The 17,125-nt window shown below is 46.5% G+C and overlaps 1 protein-coding gene across 1 annotated transcript in view; it reads left to right on the top strand.

The window, feature by feature from the left end:
• The window catches only part of slc17a8 (solute carrier family 17 member 8), a 67,317-nt gene that overhangs the window by 32,786 nt on the left and 17,406 nt on the right, over positions 1–17,125 (top strand). The window contains exons 5-8 of the mRNA XM_048549227.2: positions 265–352; positions 8,687–8,773; positions 12,202–12,344; positions 16,187–16,336. Of these exons, the coding sequence (XP_048405184.1) occupies positions 265–352; positions 8,687–8,773; positions 12,202–12,344; positions 16,187–16,336 (468 nt within the window). The remainder of the gene's footprint in view (positions 1–264; positions 353–8,686; positions 8,774–12,201; positions 12,345–16,186; positions 16,337–17,125) is intronic.

Raw genomic sequence — 17,125 nt, 5'->3', positions numbered from 1 at the left:
TGAATGTTACTGTGAGATATTAAGAACTGCCAAAGCTGGAGTCAGAGATAACACAGTGTGGAGCTGGACGAACACAGCAGGCCAGGCAGCATCAGAGGAGCAGGAAAGTTCCTGAAGAAAGGTCCTGACCGGAAACTCCCACTTTCTTGGTCCTCTGATGCTGCCTGGCCTGCTGTGTTCCTCCAGCTCCACACTGTGTTGTCTCTGATTGTTAATGTGCTCTGTTTCCAAAAAGGCTATAAATGGTCCATTGCTTTTCTACAGGGAGTCACGTACCCAGCATGCCATGGGCTCTGGAGCATGTGGGCCCCACCGCTTGAACGAAGTCGACTGGCTACAACGTCATTCTGTGGTCAGTCCCACCGTTCTTACTGTCTCTCTGTCAGAAGCCAAGCCCTTTACTCCTCATTACCAATGATGTACTGAATGTAGCATTGGCCATCAGTGTCAGAGAAATGGTAGCGCATGCCAGTTGCTAAAATTTAGCCTCTGAAGGCTTTCCACGAGTTATGACCTGTACTATGCTGACTCTTAATGAGAATAGAATAATTATTCGCTAACAATGAATAAACCATGAGTTTGTGAGACTTTAGTTTGGGTTTGGAGCATTTGTGGACATTGGCCTTTTCTGATCTTTGATGTCAAAGCCATCGGCTCCTTGATATCTTTAATGCCTAGACATTTAATGGCCTTTTTCCTGAATGTGGTCAATGCCTGAGCATCCACAGCTCTCAGGGTTAGATAATCCAAAAGATTCACAACTTTGATTGAAGAACTTCCTACTCATGTCAGCCTTACATTTCTTACCTGTTTCTTCTGAATTGATACCTCTCTAAATCTCCTGGAGAAGCAGCATTTAAACTCCCAATCCCTGAAGAATTTTATATATTTCAATGTACAGCAGGATTAGGTCCATTTAGCCCCTCAAACCTGCTCCACCTTTCTAGATCATGGCTGATTGTTGACCTCATTTTCCTGCACCATCTGTACACTCCTCAATTTCTTTAATCTGGAGTCTCCAGTAATCTAGAAGTCTCTTTAATCTCCACTAATCTATAAATTTAATACAGGCAGTGCCTGGGTTGTGAATGGGTATTATTCGCAAGTTTGTTTGCAGTTCGGATCATAATGCAGGGCAATGTAAAATAGCTTGTTGTAAGTATGGGAGATAATGGGAACTGCAGATGCTGGAGAATCCAAGATAATAAAGTGTGAAGCTGGATGAACACAGCAGGCCAAGTAGCACCTTAGGAACACAAAAGCTGACGTTTCGGGCCTAGACCCTTCATCAGAGAGCTCTAGGCCCGAAATGTCAGCTTTTGTGCTCCTGAGATGCTGCTTGGCCTGCTGTGTTCATCCAGCTTCACACTTTATTATTATGTTGTAAGTATGGGCCATGTTTGTATGTCAGACCGTGCCTGTAAGGGATCGCCTTTGCAAATGCAATTGTTTGTAAGTCACACATTTGTAAATCAGGAGTCCCCCGGTAATTTTCACCTGGAACTTATTCAATGACTGTGTGTTTACGGCATACCCCAGGGAAGAGAATTTCAAAGATTTCTACCCCCTCATCTAAACATGTCTACTTAGAGTCATAAAGGTCTACAACATGGAAACAGGCCTGTCCGTGTCTTGTACAGCTGCAATGAGATGTCCCAACTCCGACACTCAGTGCTCTGACCAATGAAGGGAAGCATGCCAAAAGTCTTCTTCACCACCTTCTCTACCTGTGACTCCATTATCAAGGAGCTATGAACCCCTAGCCATAGATCTCTTTGTTCTATACCACTCCCCAGGGCCTCAACATTTTCTGTGTAGGTCCTGCAACACCTCACCTTTATCTAAATTAATCTCCTTCTGCCATTCCTCAGAATTCTTTGACAGTGTGAAAGAATGCAGAATGTAGGTATGAAATACTCGGCGAATCTCCAGGCTAACTATAAGATGATTAAAATGGAGGCACTGGAATTCATTTTCAGAACAAAATGTGACAAAAACTTGGCACCATGTTACAATGAGGTCTGCACAGGTGACAGGGCATTGCTGCTTTTGTGGTTTAATTGGAACTGTGCAAATCTCCAACTGCACTTCAAATCAAATATTAAATTCATAAGTGCTTTGTGTCTTTGTGTGGTTTAGGAAGGTGTTATCCACAAGTTTTCGCTGTCTTCTGTTCTGCAGTGATGTTGCTTCTTTATTGCATAAATCCTCAGATGGAAAGAAATACTGCATTGGTGCAGCATCATGCCTAAACTCAGGATCTTCATAGGCACTGCAGCACACCCTCAGCACTGACCCTCCGACAGTGCGGCACTCCCTCAGCACTGACCCTCCGACAGTGCGGCACTCCCTCAGCACTGACCCACTGACAGTGCGGCACACCCTCAGCACTGACCCTCCGACAGTGCAGCGCTCCCTCAGCACTGACCCTCCGACAGTGCAGCACTCCCTCAGCACTGACCCTCCGACAGTGCGGCACTCCCTCAGCACTGACCCTCTGACAGTGCGGCGCTTCCTCAGTACTGACCCACTGACAGTGCGGCACACCCTCAGCACTGACCCTCCGACAGTGCGGCGCTCCCTCAGCACTGACCCTCCGACAGTGCAGCACTCCCTCAGCACTGACCCTCTGACAGTGCGGCACTCCCTCAGCACTGACCCTCCGACAGTGCGGCACTCCCTCAGCACTGACCCTCGGACAGTGCAGCGCTCCCTCAGCACCGACCCTCCGACAGTGAGGCACTCCCTCAGTACTGACCCTCTGACAGTGAGGCGCTCCCTCAGTACTGACCCTCCGACAGTGCGGCGCTCCCTCAGCACTGACCCTCCGACAGTGCGGCACTCCCTCAGCACTGACCCTCCGACAATGCGGCACTCCCTCAGCACTGACCCTCCGACAGTGCGGCACTCCCTCAGCACTGACCCTCCGACAATGCGGCACTCCCTCGTACTGACCCTCCGAGGGTGTGGCCTGATCCCATTGCAGCATTGGTTCATAGGCCTGGAATTTGTGTTTGACTCACAGGAGTGTCCGTGCTAGACCGACATTCATTACCGATCCATTATTGCCAAGAGGACAGTTCAGAGTCAACCAAACTGTTGTGTGATTGGAGACAGATGTACACCAGTCCAGGCTCCCCTCCCTGCTGCCACAGTGGCTCAGTGGTTAGCACTGCTGCCCCACAGTGCTTGGAGTCCTGGGTTCAGTTCCATCCTTGGCGTAACTATGCGTCTGGAGTTTGCATATTCCCCTCCTTTGGTTTGGGAGACTAGGACCTGAGGGCACAGCCTCAGAGTAAAGGGAAGGCCTTTTAGAACGGAGATAAGAAGAAACCTCTTCAGCCAGAGAGTGGTGAATCTATGGAATTCACGGCCACAGAAAGCTGTGGAGGCCAGGTCATTGAGTACGTTTAAGACTGAGATAGATGGGTTCTTGATTGTCAACGGGATCAAGGGTTACGGGGAGAAAGTGGGGGAATGGGGTTGAGGAACTTATCAGCCATGATTGAATGGTGGAGGAGACTTGATGGGCTGAATGGCTTAATTTCTGCTTCTGTTTGTTATGGTGTACATGGGTTACCTCCCGGTGGTCTATTTTCCTTCTGCAGTCCAAAGATGTGCAGCCTAGGGTGGATAGGGCGTGCTAAATTGCCCATAGTGTCCAGGGACGGGCAGGCAGGGTGGGTTAGCCATGGGACATGTATGGTTGTGGTGATAAGGTAGGGCCTTGGTCTGGGTGGGATTTCCTTCGGTAGGTTGGTGCAAGCTCAATGGGCCGAATGGCTTCTTAGGGCAATGCAGGGACGCCACAATTCCAGAGCGAGGAAGAGACAAGAGAGAGTGTTACCCTCTCAGTCACAGCTGGTCCTGGATAGTGAACTGGGAAATCCAGATGCATTCGTGCTAACAGCTTGAGGGAATTATGAAGGTTAACCACAATGGTGCTCAGAGTTACCCAAATGCGACCGGTTGGGAGGGAAGTTCAGGCATTGAGTGAAATAAGCAGCAAGCTGGTGATATAATCAGCTCAGTCATTTCAGTGCAGCAATTTCTGACAGTGACTGTGGCTGTATGATTAATTTCCAGCCCTGCTGTCAATAGGCAATGCAGACACACGTGGGAAATATTCATTTAGCAAGGGATATCAGATGGGAAAGAATGCCTGTTGCTATAGTGACATATTAATGTTGCCTCATAACGGAAGTCTTTAATACAGGTCCCACGCATCCAAACAAGGAGCTCCTTCGTATCTAATCAACTCAGTCAGATTAGTGAACAATGGAGGTGTTTTGAGATTATGAAGTTACCAAATTTAAACTTTTAATATTTTCCAGGGAAGTCTTGAAAAAGTTCTGATGGGTATCCAGGCTGCATTTGCTCCGCAGCCACCGGAAGCAAAATGTCACACTTTCACCAACAACACTGAGGTGCTGGGGGATGAGGGGCTTCAGTTATAGAATCCCTACAGCGTGGATACAGGCCATTCGGCCCTTCAAGTCCGCACTGACCCTCCAAAGAGCATCCCACACAGACCCAGCTTGCTGCCCTCTCCCTGCATTTCCCATGGCTAATTCACCTAGCCTGCACATTGCTGGACGCTGTGGGCATTTTAGCATAGAGTCATCGAGTCCTACTGCACAGAGACAGGCCCTTTGGCCCAAACTGGTCCATGCTGAACCCATTTCCCTGCATTTGGCCCATATCCCTCTAAACCTTTCCTATCCATGCATTCATCCAAATGTCTTTTAAATGTTATTAACACACCCACCTCAACTACATCCACTGGCAGCTCATTCCATATGCCCCTCAGGTTCCCATGTATTCTTTCCCCTCCTACCTTAAACTGATGGCCTCTAGTCCTTGATTCCTCATCCCTGGGAAACAGATGGAGTGCACTCACCCTATTCATGCCTCTCATCATCTTATACACTTCAATAAGATCCCTCCACAGTCCCCCATGCTCTAAAGAAAAAAGTCCTAGCTTGTCCAACCTCTCCCTATAACTCAGTCCCTTTGGTCCTGGTAACATCCTTGTAAATTTCTTCGGCACTCTTTCCAGTTTAATCACATCCTTCCTATAGCACGGTGACCAAAACTGAGCACAATACATCAAGTGCAGCCTCACCAACCTCATGTACACCTGCAACATAACTTCCCAACTTCTGTACCCAATACCCTGACTGATCAAGGCCCGTGTGCCGAAAGCCTTCCTGACTGACCCTGTCTACCTGTGACTCCACTTTCAGAGAACCATGCACCTGGACTCCAAGGTCCCTCTGTTCCACTACACTCCATAAGGCCCTACCATTCACCATGAAACTCCTACCTTGATGTGACTTTCCAAATGCCACACCCTCACACTTATTTATATTAAACTCCATTTGCCATTTCTTGGCCCAATTCCCCAGCTGATCAAGATCCTGTTGCAATTACTGAATACCTTCCTCACTGTCCACAATACCACCTATTTCAATGTCATACGCAAACTTAAGAATTATGCCTTGTGCATTTTCATCCAAATCGTTGATATGGACAACAAACAGAAATGGGCCCAGCACTGACTCCTGAGGCACACCACCAGCCACAGGCCTCCAGTCAGACAAGCATCCTTCCACTATTACCTTCTGCTTCCTACCATCAAGCCAATTGTGGATCCAAATTGCTAGCTTTCCCTGGATTTGATGTGATCTAACCTTCCAGGACAGCCTACCATGTGGAACCTTATCAAAAGCCTTACTGAAATCCATGTAGACTACATCTACTGCCCTGCCCTCATCAGCTTCCTGGTCACTTCATCAAAGAACTCTAACAAATTTGTGAGGCATGACCTCCCATGCACAAAGCCATGCTGACTACTCCTAATCAAGCCCTGTCTTTCAAAATGCATGCATATCTTATCCCTCAGAATCTTCTCCAGTAACATACCTACCACAGATGTTAAGCTTATTTATCTATAATTCCCATGATTTCCTTTGCAGCCCTTTGTGAGTAAGGGCACCAACATTTGCTACTCTCCTGTCTTCAGGAACCTCACTTATGGCTAATGATGATGCAAATATATCAGCCAGGGACCCCACAATTCCCTCTCTAGCCTTTTGCAGGATTCTCGGATATATCTGGTCAGGACTTTATTCACCTTTTGTATATTCTAATACTTCCAAAACTTCCTGTACTGTGATGTGGACTGCCCGAAGATATCACCACTAACTTCCCCAAGTTCCCAAGTCTTCATGTTCTTTCTCCACGGTAAACACAGAGGAGAAATATTCATTTTGGACCTCACCCATCCCCTGTGGTTCCACACACACATGTCCTCTTTTGTCCTTGAGGGGTCTTATTCTGTCTCTAGTTATGCATTTTCCTTTGATATAGTTAAAGAATTTCTTTGGATTCATCCTAGTCTTCTCAACCAAAGCTATTTCGTGCCCCCTTTTCACCCTCCTGATTCCCTTCTTCAGTAAACTGCTGTATCCCCCATATAGCTCCAGGGATTGATCCCAGCCTGTGCCTGAGCTAAGCCGTCTTTGTATTTCTGGTCAAAGCCTCAATATCCCTTGTCACCCAGCATTCGCTACTCCTACCCTTCATCCTCACGGGAATGTGTAGATTTTGGACAAAAACAGAAGTTCCTCGAAAGAAAAATCTGAGTTAATGTTTTTCATCAAACCCGAAACATTAAGTCTGAATTTTTTTCTTCACAGGTGCTGCCAGGCCTGCTGAGCTTTTCCAGCAACCTCTGTTTTTGTTCCAGATTTACAGCATCTGCAGTTTATTTTGGTTTTTATAAAAATCTTGAACTCCAGCTATCACACTTTTAAAGGCCTCCCACTTGTCAGAGGTCCCTTTGCCTGGAAACAAACTGCTCCAATCAACCTCTGCAGGCTCCTGTCTCATTCCATCAAAATTCACCATGCCCCAATTTAGAACTTGAACCAGTGGGCCAGCATAGCCAATCCACCCTAACCTGCATATCTTTGGACTATGGGAGGAAAGCAATGCACAGAGAGAGGGAGGGAGAACCTGCAAACTCCACGCAGAGAGTTGCCCAAGGCTAGGGTCGAACCTGGGTACCTAGAGCTGTGATGCAGTGGTGCTAACTGCATGCCACTATGTCACCCTATTATTTGGGGAGATGGGAGAGACAGCATTGCTTTCCTTAGATGGTAGCATGGAGGTAATGTTACTGGATTAGCAACCCACAGCAAAAAGTCAAATTTGAATTAAATATTAAATAAAATCTGGAGTTAAATTTGTAGCCTAAAGTAATCATTGTCAATTTTTATAAAAACTCATGTGGTTCACTAATGTCCGTTAGGTCGAGAAATCAACCATCCTTACCCGGTCTAGTGTCCGTGTAACTCCAGACCCACAGTGATGTGCTTGACTCTTAACCACCCTCTGAAATGGTCCAACAGGGACAAATAAGGGAGGGGCAATAAATATTGGCTCATCCAGTGAAGCCCATGAACATATCAGAATAAGATCAGAGAAGGTTAGGGGGAGATTAGATCGAGGTATTTCCAATTTTGAATGTTTTTGATAAAACAGGTGGAGGGAGTTTGGTTCCAATAGCAGAAACTTTGGCACCAGAGGGACAGAGGGTTCAGGTGATTGGCCATGGATATGGAGTTGACATGAAGCAGGCCAGAGATAGTAGGAACTGCAGATGCTGAAGAATCTGAGATAACAAGGTGTAGAGCTGCATGAACACAGCAGGCCAAGCAGCATCAGAGGAGCAGGAAAGCTGATGCTTTGGGCCTAGATTCTTCTTCAGAAATGGGGGAGGGGAAGAGTTTCTGAAATAAATAGGGAGAGGGGGGAGATGGATAGAAGATGGATAGAGGAGAAGATAGGTGGAGAGGAGACAGACAGGTCAATGAGGTGGGGATGGAGCCAGTAAAGGTGAGTGTAGGTGGGGATTTAAGGTGGCGATAGGTTGGTTCAGGGAGGACGGACAGGTCACGGAGGCGGGATGCGGTCAGTAGGTAGGAGATGGGGATGGGGCTTGAGGTGGGAGGAGGGGATAGGTGGGAGGAAGGACAGGTTAGGGAGGCGGGGATGAGCTGGGTTGATTTTGGGATGCAGTGGGCGGAGGGGAGATTGTGAAGCTTGTGAAGTCCACATTGATACCATTGGGCTGCAGGGTTCCCAAGCGGAATATGAGTTGCTGTTCCTCCAACCTTCGGGTGGCCTCATTGTGGCACTGCAGGAGGATCATGATGGACATGTCATCCAAGGAGTGGGAGGAGGAGTTGAAATAGTTCGCGACCGGGAGGTGCAATTGTTTATTGCAAACCGAGCGGAGGTGTTCTGCAAAGCGGTCCCCAAATCTCTGCTTGGTTTCCCTCATGTGAGGAAGCCACAACGGGAACAGCGGATACAGTATGCCACATTAGCAGAAGTGCAGGTGAACATCTGCTTGATGTGGAGTGTGGAGTTAATGTTTCAGGCCTGGTGACCCTTCCTCAGAACCGGGATCGCCGGTCCCAAAATGTTAACTCTGATTTTTTTCTCCACAGATGCTGCCAGACCAGCTGAGCTTTTCCAGCAACTTCTGTTTCTGTTCCTGTTATGGTTTCCTGACCTTTCCTTCTGTGGAAGTGGGTTCTTATCTGGTCATCAGCTGCATTGTTTAAGAACGGGTCTCTCCTGGTTGTCGGTGACTGACTCTGTCTGTTCTCCTCAGGTTCATACGCAGGGGCTGTGGTAGCAATGCCGCTGGCAGGATTGTTGGTCCAGTACAAAGGCTGGTCTTCAATCTTCTACGTCTATGGTAAGCTTCAGCCAATACAAAATGTTACTGTTTTATTCAAGATTCCAGCTGTTGAGGGGGTTTGCCCTCAGTGGGCAGTGCAGTGGGGTATAAATGGGCAGCAAGGAACCTATCCCAGGTTTCAGAGGGGTATTTGAACAAGCCTTGCATTTTGTCATTGGCTTCACCACGATAGAGGTCGTGCGATAATTTGGTGACAAGGCAGCAAGACCCATTCTGTGATCTGTGCTGAGATTGGAGAAATAATCCACCGCAGTAATTTAGCAAAGCTCCCCTAGAGACAGCGCCCAAAACTGAAGGCCCCACCATCCAGTCCGAACATGGTCCTGGAGTCACCTAAGTTCAGATAGGGTGGGAGTGGCAGATTTCCTCGTCAGAAGGGTATTTGTGGGATTGTTTAAATTCTACAACAGTCTGTCATCATGCAGTAACTCAGAGGTGAATTCAAATCCTCCTGTACATTAGACATTTAGCCAGGCGGGTGCTCAGGAAAGGCCCAGTCTGATAAAAACAGGCCAGGTGAACTGATAGTCTGAGTCCTTCATTACGATTGATCACACAGCCTCTGCGCTAATGGTCCATGACTTCCACAATTGTACAATATCTTGATGAAGTCCCAATTTAAAAAGCACACTGGATGGGTGCCCTCACATGATGCGGGACACTGAGGCTTTGGAAAAAGTGCAGAAGGGAGAGACACTGGGCTATTTCCCAGTTAAAACACCGTAGACACCCTAAAGAGGCTCCACAGATTTGGTCACAAACTTAAAAGGCATGCAGACTTACAGATAAATAATTGACCATTGAATCAGTAAGAAAATGAACTCGGTTGTATGTGAATGGATCAGTTACTTTGGTGGAGCAAGTTAGGACCAATCAGGGCTCAGGCTTTCAAATTATGTATGAGCAAAGATGGTTTAGATTTTGGGCACATTACCTTCTCTCAACCTTTGTGCAACAGTTATAGATTCCTTAAGGGCTGCTTTTATTGCTTTATTCTTTTGTGGGAAGTGGGTGATGCTGACTGGGCCAGTATTTACTCCATCAGGAAGGGTGTGTGCCTGAGAGGGGGTATGACTAATCCAGGCAGCGGAGACCTGCAGGTCCCTGTGCATGGATGGCATCGCTGTTTTCTGCTCAGATCCACTGTCAGTGCATGGACTCATGAGCATCTGTGACCAGTTCGAACTGGCCTCAGGAGGCAGGGTAAATCGGGGGTGGGGTTGCGGTTTGCAGAGATTTACTGCCCACCCTGAACTGCCCTTGAACTGAATGGCTTGCATGGCAATTTCAGAGGTGGTATTGCTATAGGTCTGAAGTCACATGTAGGGTAGAAACAGCAAGAAGAATAGAGGGGCTGAATATGATCTAAATGGAGAAAAAAAACGCTGAAAGCTACAAAGCACAAAAGCATTTGGGAGGCCTCATCCATCTATCACAAAAAGTAAATATCCCAGTTAAGTGAGAACTGCAGGAGGTAAATGGAATAAGACCATAAGATATAGGAGCAGAACTTAGGCCATTTGTCCCATCGAATTTGCTCTGCCATTCAATCATGGCTGATAAGTTCCTCAACCCCATTGACCTTTAGTTCAAAGGGAATGGAGTATAAAAGTAGGGAAGTTTTGCTAAAACATGGTACTAGTCAGACCTTACCTGTAATACTATGAATAGTTTTGGATCCCTAGCTAAGGAAAGTTAGACTGGCATGGAGACTGCCCAGAGAAAGTTCCCCAGGTTGACCCCAGCTAAGCAGGGACTGTCTTTATTAGGAGATGTTGAGTAGCTTGGGTCTATACTCATTGGAGTTTAGAAGAACGAGAGGTGATCTTATGGAACACATAATATCCTTAAGGGACTTTGCAGGGTAGATGTGGAAAGGTTGTTTGTCCTTGTGAGAGAGTCTAGGACTTGAGGGCACTATCTCTGAATAAGGGGTCACCCATTTCAAACAGAGAGGAGGAGGAATTTCTTCTCTCAGAGAGCAGTGAACCTGTGGAATTCTTTACAGCAGAGGGCTGTAGAGGATGGGCCATTAATTAAATTCAAGGCTAAGATAGGTTTAATCAGTAAGGGGAATCAAGGGTTATAGGGAAAAGGCAGGAAAGTGGCATTGAAGACTATCAACCAAGATCTTACAGGATAGCAGAGCAGACTTAATGGGCTGAATGGCCTACTTCTGCTCATATGTCTTTTGGCCTTTCCTTGCCTAGAGAACACTAGTGAACCAGATGGATTTTTATGGCATTTCATAGCCACCATTATTGAGACTGACTTTACAATTCCAGATCTAATTAGTTGACTTTAAATAAAAACTGAAAAAGCTGCAGATGCTATAAATCAGGAACAAAAACAGAAGTTGCTGGAAAAGCTCAGCAGTCTTGCAGCATCTGTGAAGGAGAAAACAGAGTTAATGTTTTGGGTCTGGTGACCTTTCCTCAGAACTGATGGTAGCTGGGGCAACGTCAGTTTATACGCAGAAGACAGGGAGGACGGAAGGGATAAGGAGTAAATGATAGGGATGGGTACAGCTCAAAGAGAGAGAAGACAGTTGGATAAACAAGGGAGATAATAACAATTTAGTTGGGAGGGTGAGTAGTTGATAATGGAGACTGTTAGTGACTAACAACAGGGAGTGAGTAGTGGCAGGCTATGTGACAACAAGGCCTGGTGTGTGGGGTAGGGGGCTAAGACATGAGAAGCTGGAAAAACAGCACCTCATTTTCCACTTGGGGACCCTGCCGCCCTCTGGACTCAATATTGAGTTCAATAATTTTAGGGCCTAAACTCTCCCATGTCCCAGCCCCCTACCCTACACACCAGGCCTTGTTACCACATAGTCTAACATTACACACTACCCACCATTGGCCACTAACATCTGTCCATCAATAGCTATTCACCCTCCAAGCCAGATCATTATCAACTCCTTTGTCTGTGCAGCAGTTCTACTCTCTCTTTCGGCTCTATTCCCACCTATTGTTTACTCCTTAACCCCTCACCCTCCCTTCCTCTTCCATATAAACCAACATTTTCCCAGCTCAGATAACAAGGTGTAGAGCTGGATGAACACAGCAGGCCAAGCAGCATCAGCGGAGCAGGAAGGCTGATGCTTCGGGCCTGGACCCATCTTCTGTGTTCATCGAGCTCTACACCTTGTTATCTCAGATTCTCCTGCAAATACAGTTCATACTATCTTTGTAACCTTTCCTTAGCTACCATCAGTTCTGAGGAAGGGTCACTGGACCTGAAGCATTAATTCTGACTTTTCTTCACAGAAGCTGCCAGAACCTGCTGAGCTGAATTTAAATGTCCTAGCTGCTGTGATGTGACATGAGCCCATGCCCTCAGAGCACTGGGCCTGGCCTGTGGATTGCTGGCCCATTCCTCCTGCAGGCTGATACAGTAACATTGTGTTTGTAATGTTGCAGGAATGTTTGGAATGATATGGTATATATTCTGGCTGCTGTTTGCCTATGAGAGCCCTGCAAAGCACCCGACAATAACAAGGGAGGAGCGAACATACATCGAGACCAGTATTGGGGAAAGGTCCAGTCTAATCAATGCCACGCAGGTGAGCTGATACACCTGACACTGAGTCAGCCATGACAGTTCTGGGATGCACAACATCTTTCATTTATATAACACCTATAACATTATAAATTGCAAAGGAGTATAAATCTGAAAGAGTTTCACAGAACAACACCTTGCATTATCGGAATATCTGACCAAATTATTGGTCGAGGAGAGATAACGAGATGTTTTTCATTATTCTTTCCTGAGATATGGGCATAGCTGGCATTTGTCAATCATTCCTATCTTCCCTTGAACTGAGTGGCTTACTCAACCCTTTCAAAGAGAAGTTAAGAGTTAACCACATTGCTGTGGGCCTTTAGTCTTTCAGAGGGCATATCAGGTATGGATGGCAGATTTCCTTCCTTAAAGGAAGATTAGAGAACCCAATGGGTTTTTGTTTAAAAAGTGATGAATTTTAGTTTATGGTCATCATTACATTCCAGATTTATGATCTAAATTCAAATTTCATTAAAGTGCAGTGATGGGATTTGAGCCCATGACTTTTGACTTCTCAGTTATTAGGCCAGTGACATTCCAGACAAGCCACCATTGCCCCAGAGGCATCAGGAGCCAGTGGTGGAGCAGTGGGGATCAGATATACATAAGGGGCCAGAACTGGAGGAGTGCTGAACCTTTAGATTGTTGTAGACAGGAGGAAATTAAAACCCTTTATTTAGCCCCAAGTGACAGCTATGCTCAGTCCTTACACGCTGACCTCTGCACCTGGAGGTCATGATGATGATTTTAATGTTGGACAATGACGTCAAATTCAAGGGGAAATTGGGTGGCCAACCCAGTATCTACCTTTGTAATGACGGCTGAAAGTGCTGGAGAAACTCAACAGGTCTGGTAGCATCTTTGGAGAGAGAAACCAAATTAAGATTTTGATTCCGACATAACTCCTCTTCAGGAATGAAAGGGGCAGTAAGTTGTGGCAAAGTAGAGGGAGGTGAAGCAAGCATAATAAATGCTGAAGGTACCCGGAGCAAAAGACAAAGGGAGTGTGAATGGTAGTAGAGAAAAGATACAGATGCAAAATAGGTGTTAACAGTCAATGAGAATAATCAAAAATAGGTTGACTTTGGTGGGAGCAAGACCATGCAAACAGGATATAGGGGTGAAATGGGGGAAGGGATGTAATCAAAATGGAAGAGAGGATTCAGGTTTTTTTTAAAAAATTCATTCACAGGATGAAGGCGTCACTGACCAGGCAGCATTTATTGCCCATCCCTAATTACCCAGAGGGCAGTTAAGAGCCAACCACTTTGCTGCGGGACTGGAGTCACATGTAGGCCACAGCAGGTAAAAATGGCAGTTTCCTTCCCTAAAGGACCTGACCTTCCAGGTACCTGGAATGGCCTGCTTCTGCACATTCATTGAATAGAACTGTAGAGGCCATTAACAACTTGAGTTGGGAACAATTGGAGTTCCCATTGGTTACTGCCAGCTGGTGGGTTTGAACCTAAAGCATTTGGTTTTCAGAGGCAGGGCTACTTTCAACTGAGCTGTAAGACCTCTCCCACAGTGCCCTGGACACTGGTGCTTTGTGCCCTGTGAATAATGCTAACACCTTCACACATGCATCTTTTGTAGCTAGTGTAACCCTCCAAAAATTCCTGAATAAGCCTGAGTGTGCTAATAGCTATGCTAATAACCAATGTAACAGTCAAACTCATAGCATTGTTCATATACACTTGTTAGAAGTGAAATGCATCCAAACTCAGGGTCCTATTCTCTGGAAATAAAGGAATATGTCGAAGCCTTCAGCCTTTTTTGAATTACTTGGGACCTTGGAGAACCTGTTGCTTTCTCAATGGCAATGCCTCAGCCAATCAGAGTCAACATGCCAACTGATCAGCATGCTTTGCTCCTGTCGTAAACATTGGTATGAATATTTGAAATTTGGCATTCTTGCATTTATCCTAAGGAATGAGGGGCAAAAACCTTCAGCAACATATCTCTCCTTTCAGCAAAATTTGAGTTATTAATTAGAGAAATGGTCTGGTCAACATTTTAGTGATAATGGGAACTGCAGATGCTGGAGAATCCAAGATAATGAAATGTGAGGCTGGATGAACACAGCAGGCCCAGCAGCATCTCAGGAGCACAAAAGCTGACATTTCGGGCCTAGACCCTTCATCAGAGAGGGACGTCCATGGTGAAAATGAGGTGTTGGGGGCCAGAGAATTGGAAGTCCTGGAGGAGGTGGAGGGCGTGGGTGGTGTCACGGATGTAGGTAGGGAGTTCCTGGACAAAAGGGGAGAAAATGGAGTCCAGATAGGTGGAGATGAGTTTTGTGGGGCAGGAGCAGGCTGAGACGATGGGTCGACCAGGGCAGGCAGGTTTGTGGATTTTGGGAAGGAGATAGAAGCGGGCCGTGAGGGGTTGGGGAACAATGAGGTTGGAGACTGGGGTGGGAGGTCCCCTGAGGCGATGAGGTCATGAATGGTGTTGGAGATGATGGTTTGGTGCTCGGGTGTGGGGTCATGATCGAGGGGGCGGTAGGAGGTGGTGTCGGAGAGTTGGCGTTTGACCTCGGCAATGTAGAGGTCAGTGCGCCATACTACCACAGCGCCACCCTTGTCTGCAGGTTTGATGGTGAGGTTGGGGTTGGAGCGGAGGGAGCGGAGGGCTGCCCGTTCTGCGGGGGAGAGGTTGGAGTGGGTGAGAGGGGTGGAGAGGTTGAGGCGGTTAATGTCTCGACGGCAGTTAGAGATGAAGAGGTCGAGGGAAGGTAGGAGGCCTGGGGGGAAGGGTCTAGGCCCAAAACGTCAGCTTTTGTGCTCCTGAGATGCTGCTGGGCCTGCTGTGTTCATCCAGCCTCACATTTCATTATCTTGGTCAACGTTTTATCTCTTCAGCAATATTAAATTAGATGATCTGGCCATCATAGTGTGGTCTGTGGGAGTTTGCTGTGCATTAATTAGCTGCCAAATGCTCTGCGTTACAACAGGGGCTGCACTATGTTACTGTAAAGCACTTTGGGATGTCCTGAGGTTGTGAGATGCACTATATAAGTGCAAAAAGTTTTCTTCCGAGAATGCCTCAATTGTTCATTACAATGATTACATCGTACACCACAGCGCACTATCCAGACTGAGATCCTTCTACATGGTGACTTATCTCGACTGGAGATGTGAGGGCTGCTTTGAAACCTCATTTGTATAATGAGCCAAACTAATCACATTGCCCACTTGAGGACATTTGTACAAATTAAGGAAAGATCTAAGCTCTGATGAAGATGACTGTAAAGAAATTAATGATTGTCAAAGTTTCATCTAAGGAGGAGTCAGGTGGGAATAGGAAGTATCTCCATTCATGGAAAATAATTCATGTTGGAATCCGACTAACCCTCGTGCTTCAACCTTTGATCCACACTCCAGCTGGGAACTCACATCAAGAGAATTCCTTTGTAAAGGTGGTGCATTGTGCTTTCAATTGAACAGACATGAGTTTTCTCTGAGATAATGGGAACTGCAGATGCTGGAGATTCCAAGATAATAAAATGTGAGGCTGGATGAACACAGCAGGCCAAGCAGCATCTCAGGAGCACAAAAGCTGACGTTTCGGGCCTAGACCCTTCATCTCTGATGAAGGGTCTAGGCCCGAAACGTCAGCTTTTGTGCTCCTGAGATGCTGCTTGGCCTGCTGTGTTCATCCAGCCTCACATTTTATTATCTCTGAGTTTTCTCTGTTTCACATTGTTACTTCAGGTCAATCCTTCCCTACCTGGAAACTACCCCTCTAAGCTGAATCCTTGGTGCCTGAGAACTCAGGTTGGTTTGTTGCGCTGACAGATGTGTGGAGATTGACTGTACCCTCTGTCTGATTCTCTCCCAGAAATTCAGGACTCCCTGGTTAAAGTTCTTCACCTCCATGCCTGTTTACGCCATCATTGTGGCCAATTTTTGCAGGAGCTGGACCTTCTACCTGCTGCTCATCAGCCAGCCTGCCTACTTTGAGGAGGTTTTTGGTTTCCCAATCAGCAAGGTGAGTGAGAGAGAGTTAGAAGAAAGATTTCAAACCTCCTGTTCCACTTACACTTCAGTCTAGAGGCTGGCGTTGCCAACAAGGGATTGCCTGGTTCACATTACCGGGTGGATTAAGTGTGCTTTGTACCCAAGAGAGAGCTCTAGCTCCAAGCTCGATACTGAACACAGTTGAAGTGTTGCTGTTTGACATGTCATTTAGTTCCAGGAAAATAAACAGGCTGTTAGCTGATTCTGCCCAAGTTCTAACAAGACTGGGAAAGATTTATAGTTCATGAGGCTTAGAGGGGTTAGTTAGGAATTTTACATTCCAAGGTACAAATAGAAAGAACCATGATTCCCAATCAGCTTTCATGATTATAATCTCTTTGAATTTAAGTTATAAATCTGGGGTAAAACCCAGTGTAATGGTGACCATTATTGATGGTTGTAAAATCCCAAATAGTTCACTAATGTCCTTTAGGGAAGGAAATCTGCCATCCTCACCTGGTCTGGCCTACATGTGATTCCGTAGCAAACTGGTTAATGCTTAAGCTCGGCCACAACATGGAACGAAGCTGGACGGACAAAATCATCATTGACCGAGACCCTGGAAACAACAATGGCATACACAATCCTACTGACCCGAACTAGAACAATGGGGGCCATGTGGACTGCAGGAGGGCAGCTCACCACCACCTTCTCAACGGGCAATTGGGGACGGGCAACAAATGCTGGCCCAGCCACAGATACCCAAATCCCACAAATGAATCCAAAGCAATCTACAACCATGCAATGCACTCCCTATCTC

Source organism: Stegostoma tigrinum, chromosome 18 (genome assembly GCF_030684315.1).
Source record: "Stegostoma tigrinum isolate sSteTig4 chromosome 18, sSteTig4.hap1, whole genome shotgun sequence".
Lineage (NCBI taxonomy): Eukaryota > Metazoa > Chordata > Chondrichthyes > Orectolobiformes > Stegostomatidae > Stegostoma > Stegostoma tigrinum.
The sequence above is the reverse complement of the archived record's forward strand: the minus strand, read 5'-3'. Positions and strand labels throughout refer to the sequence as shown.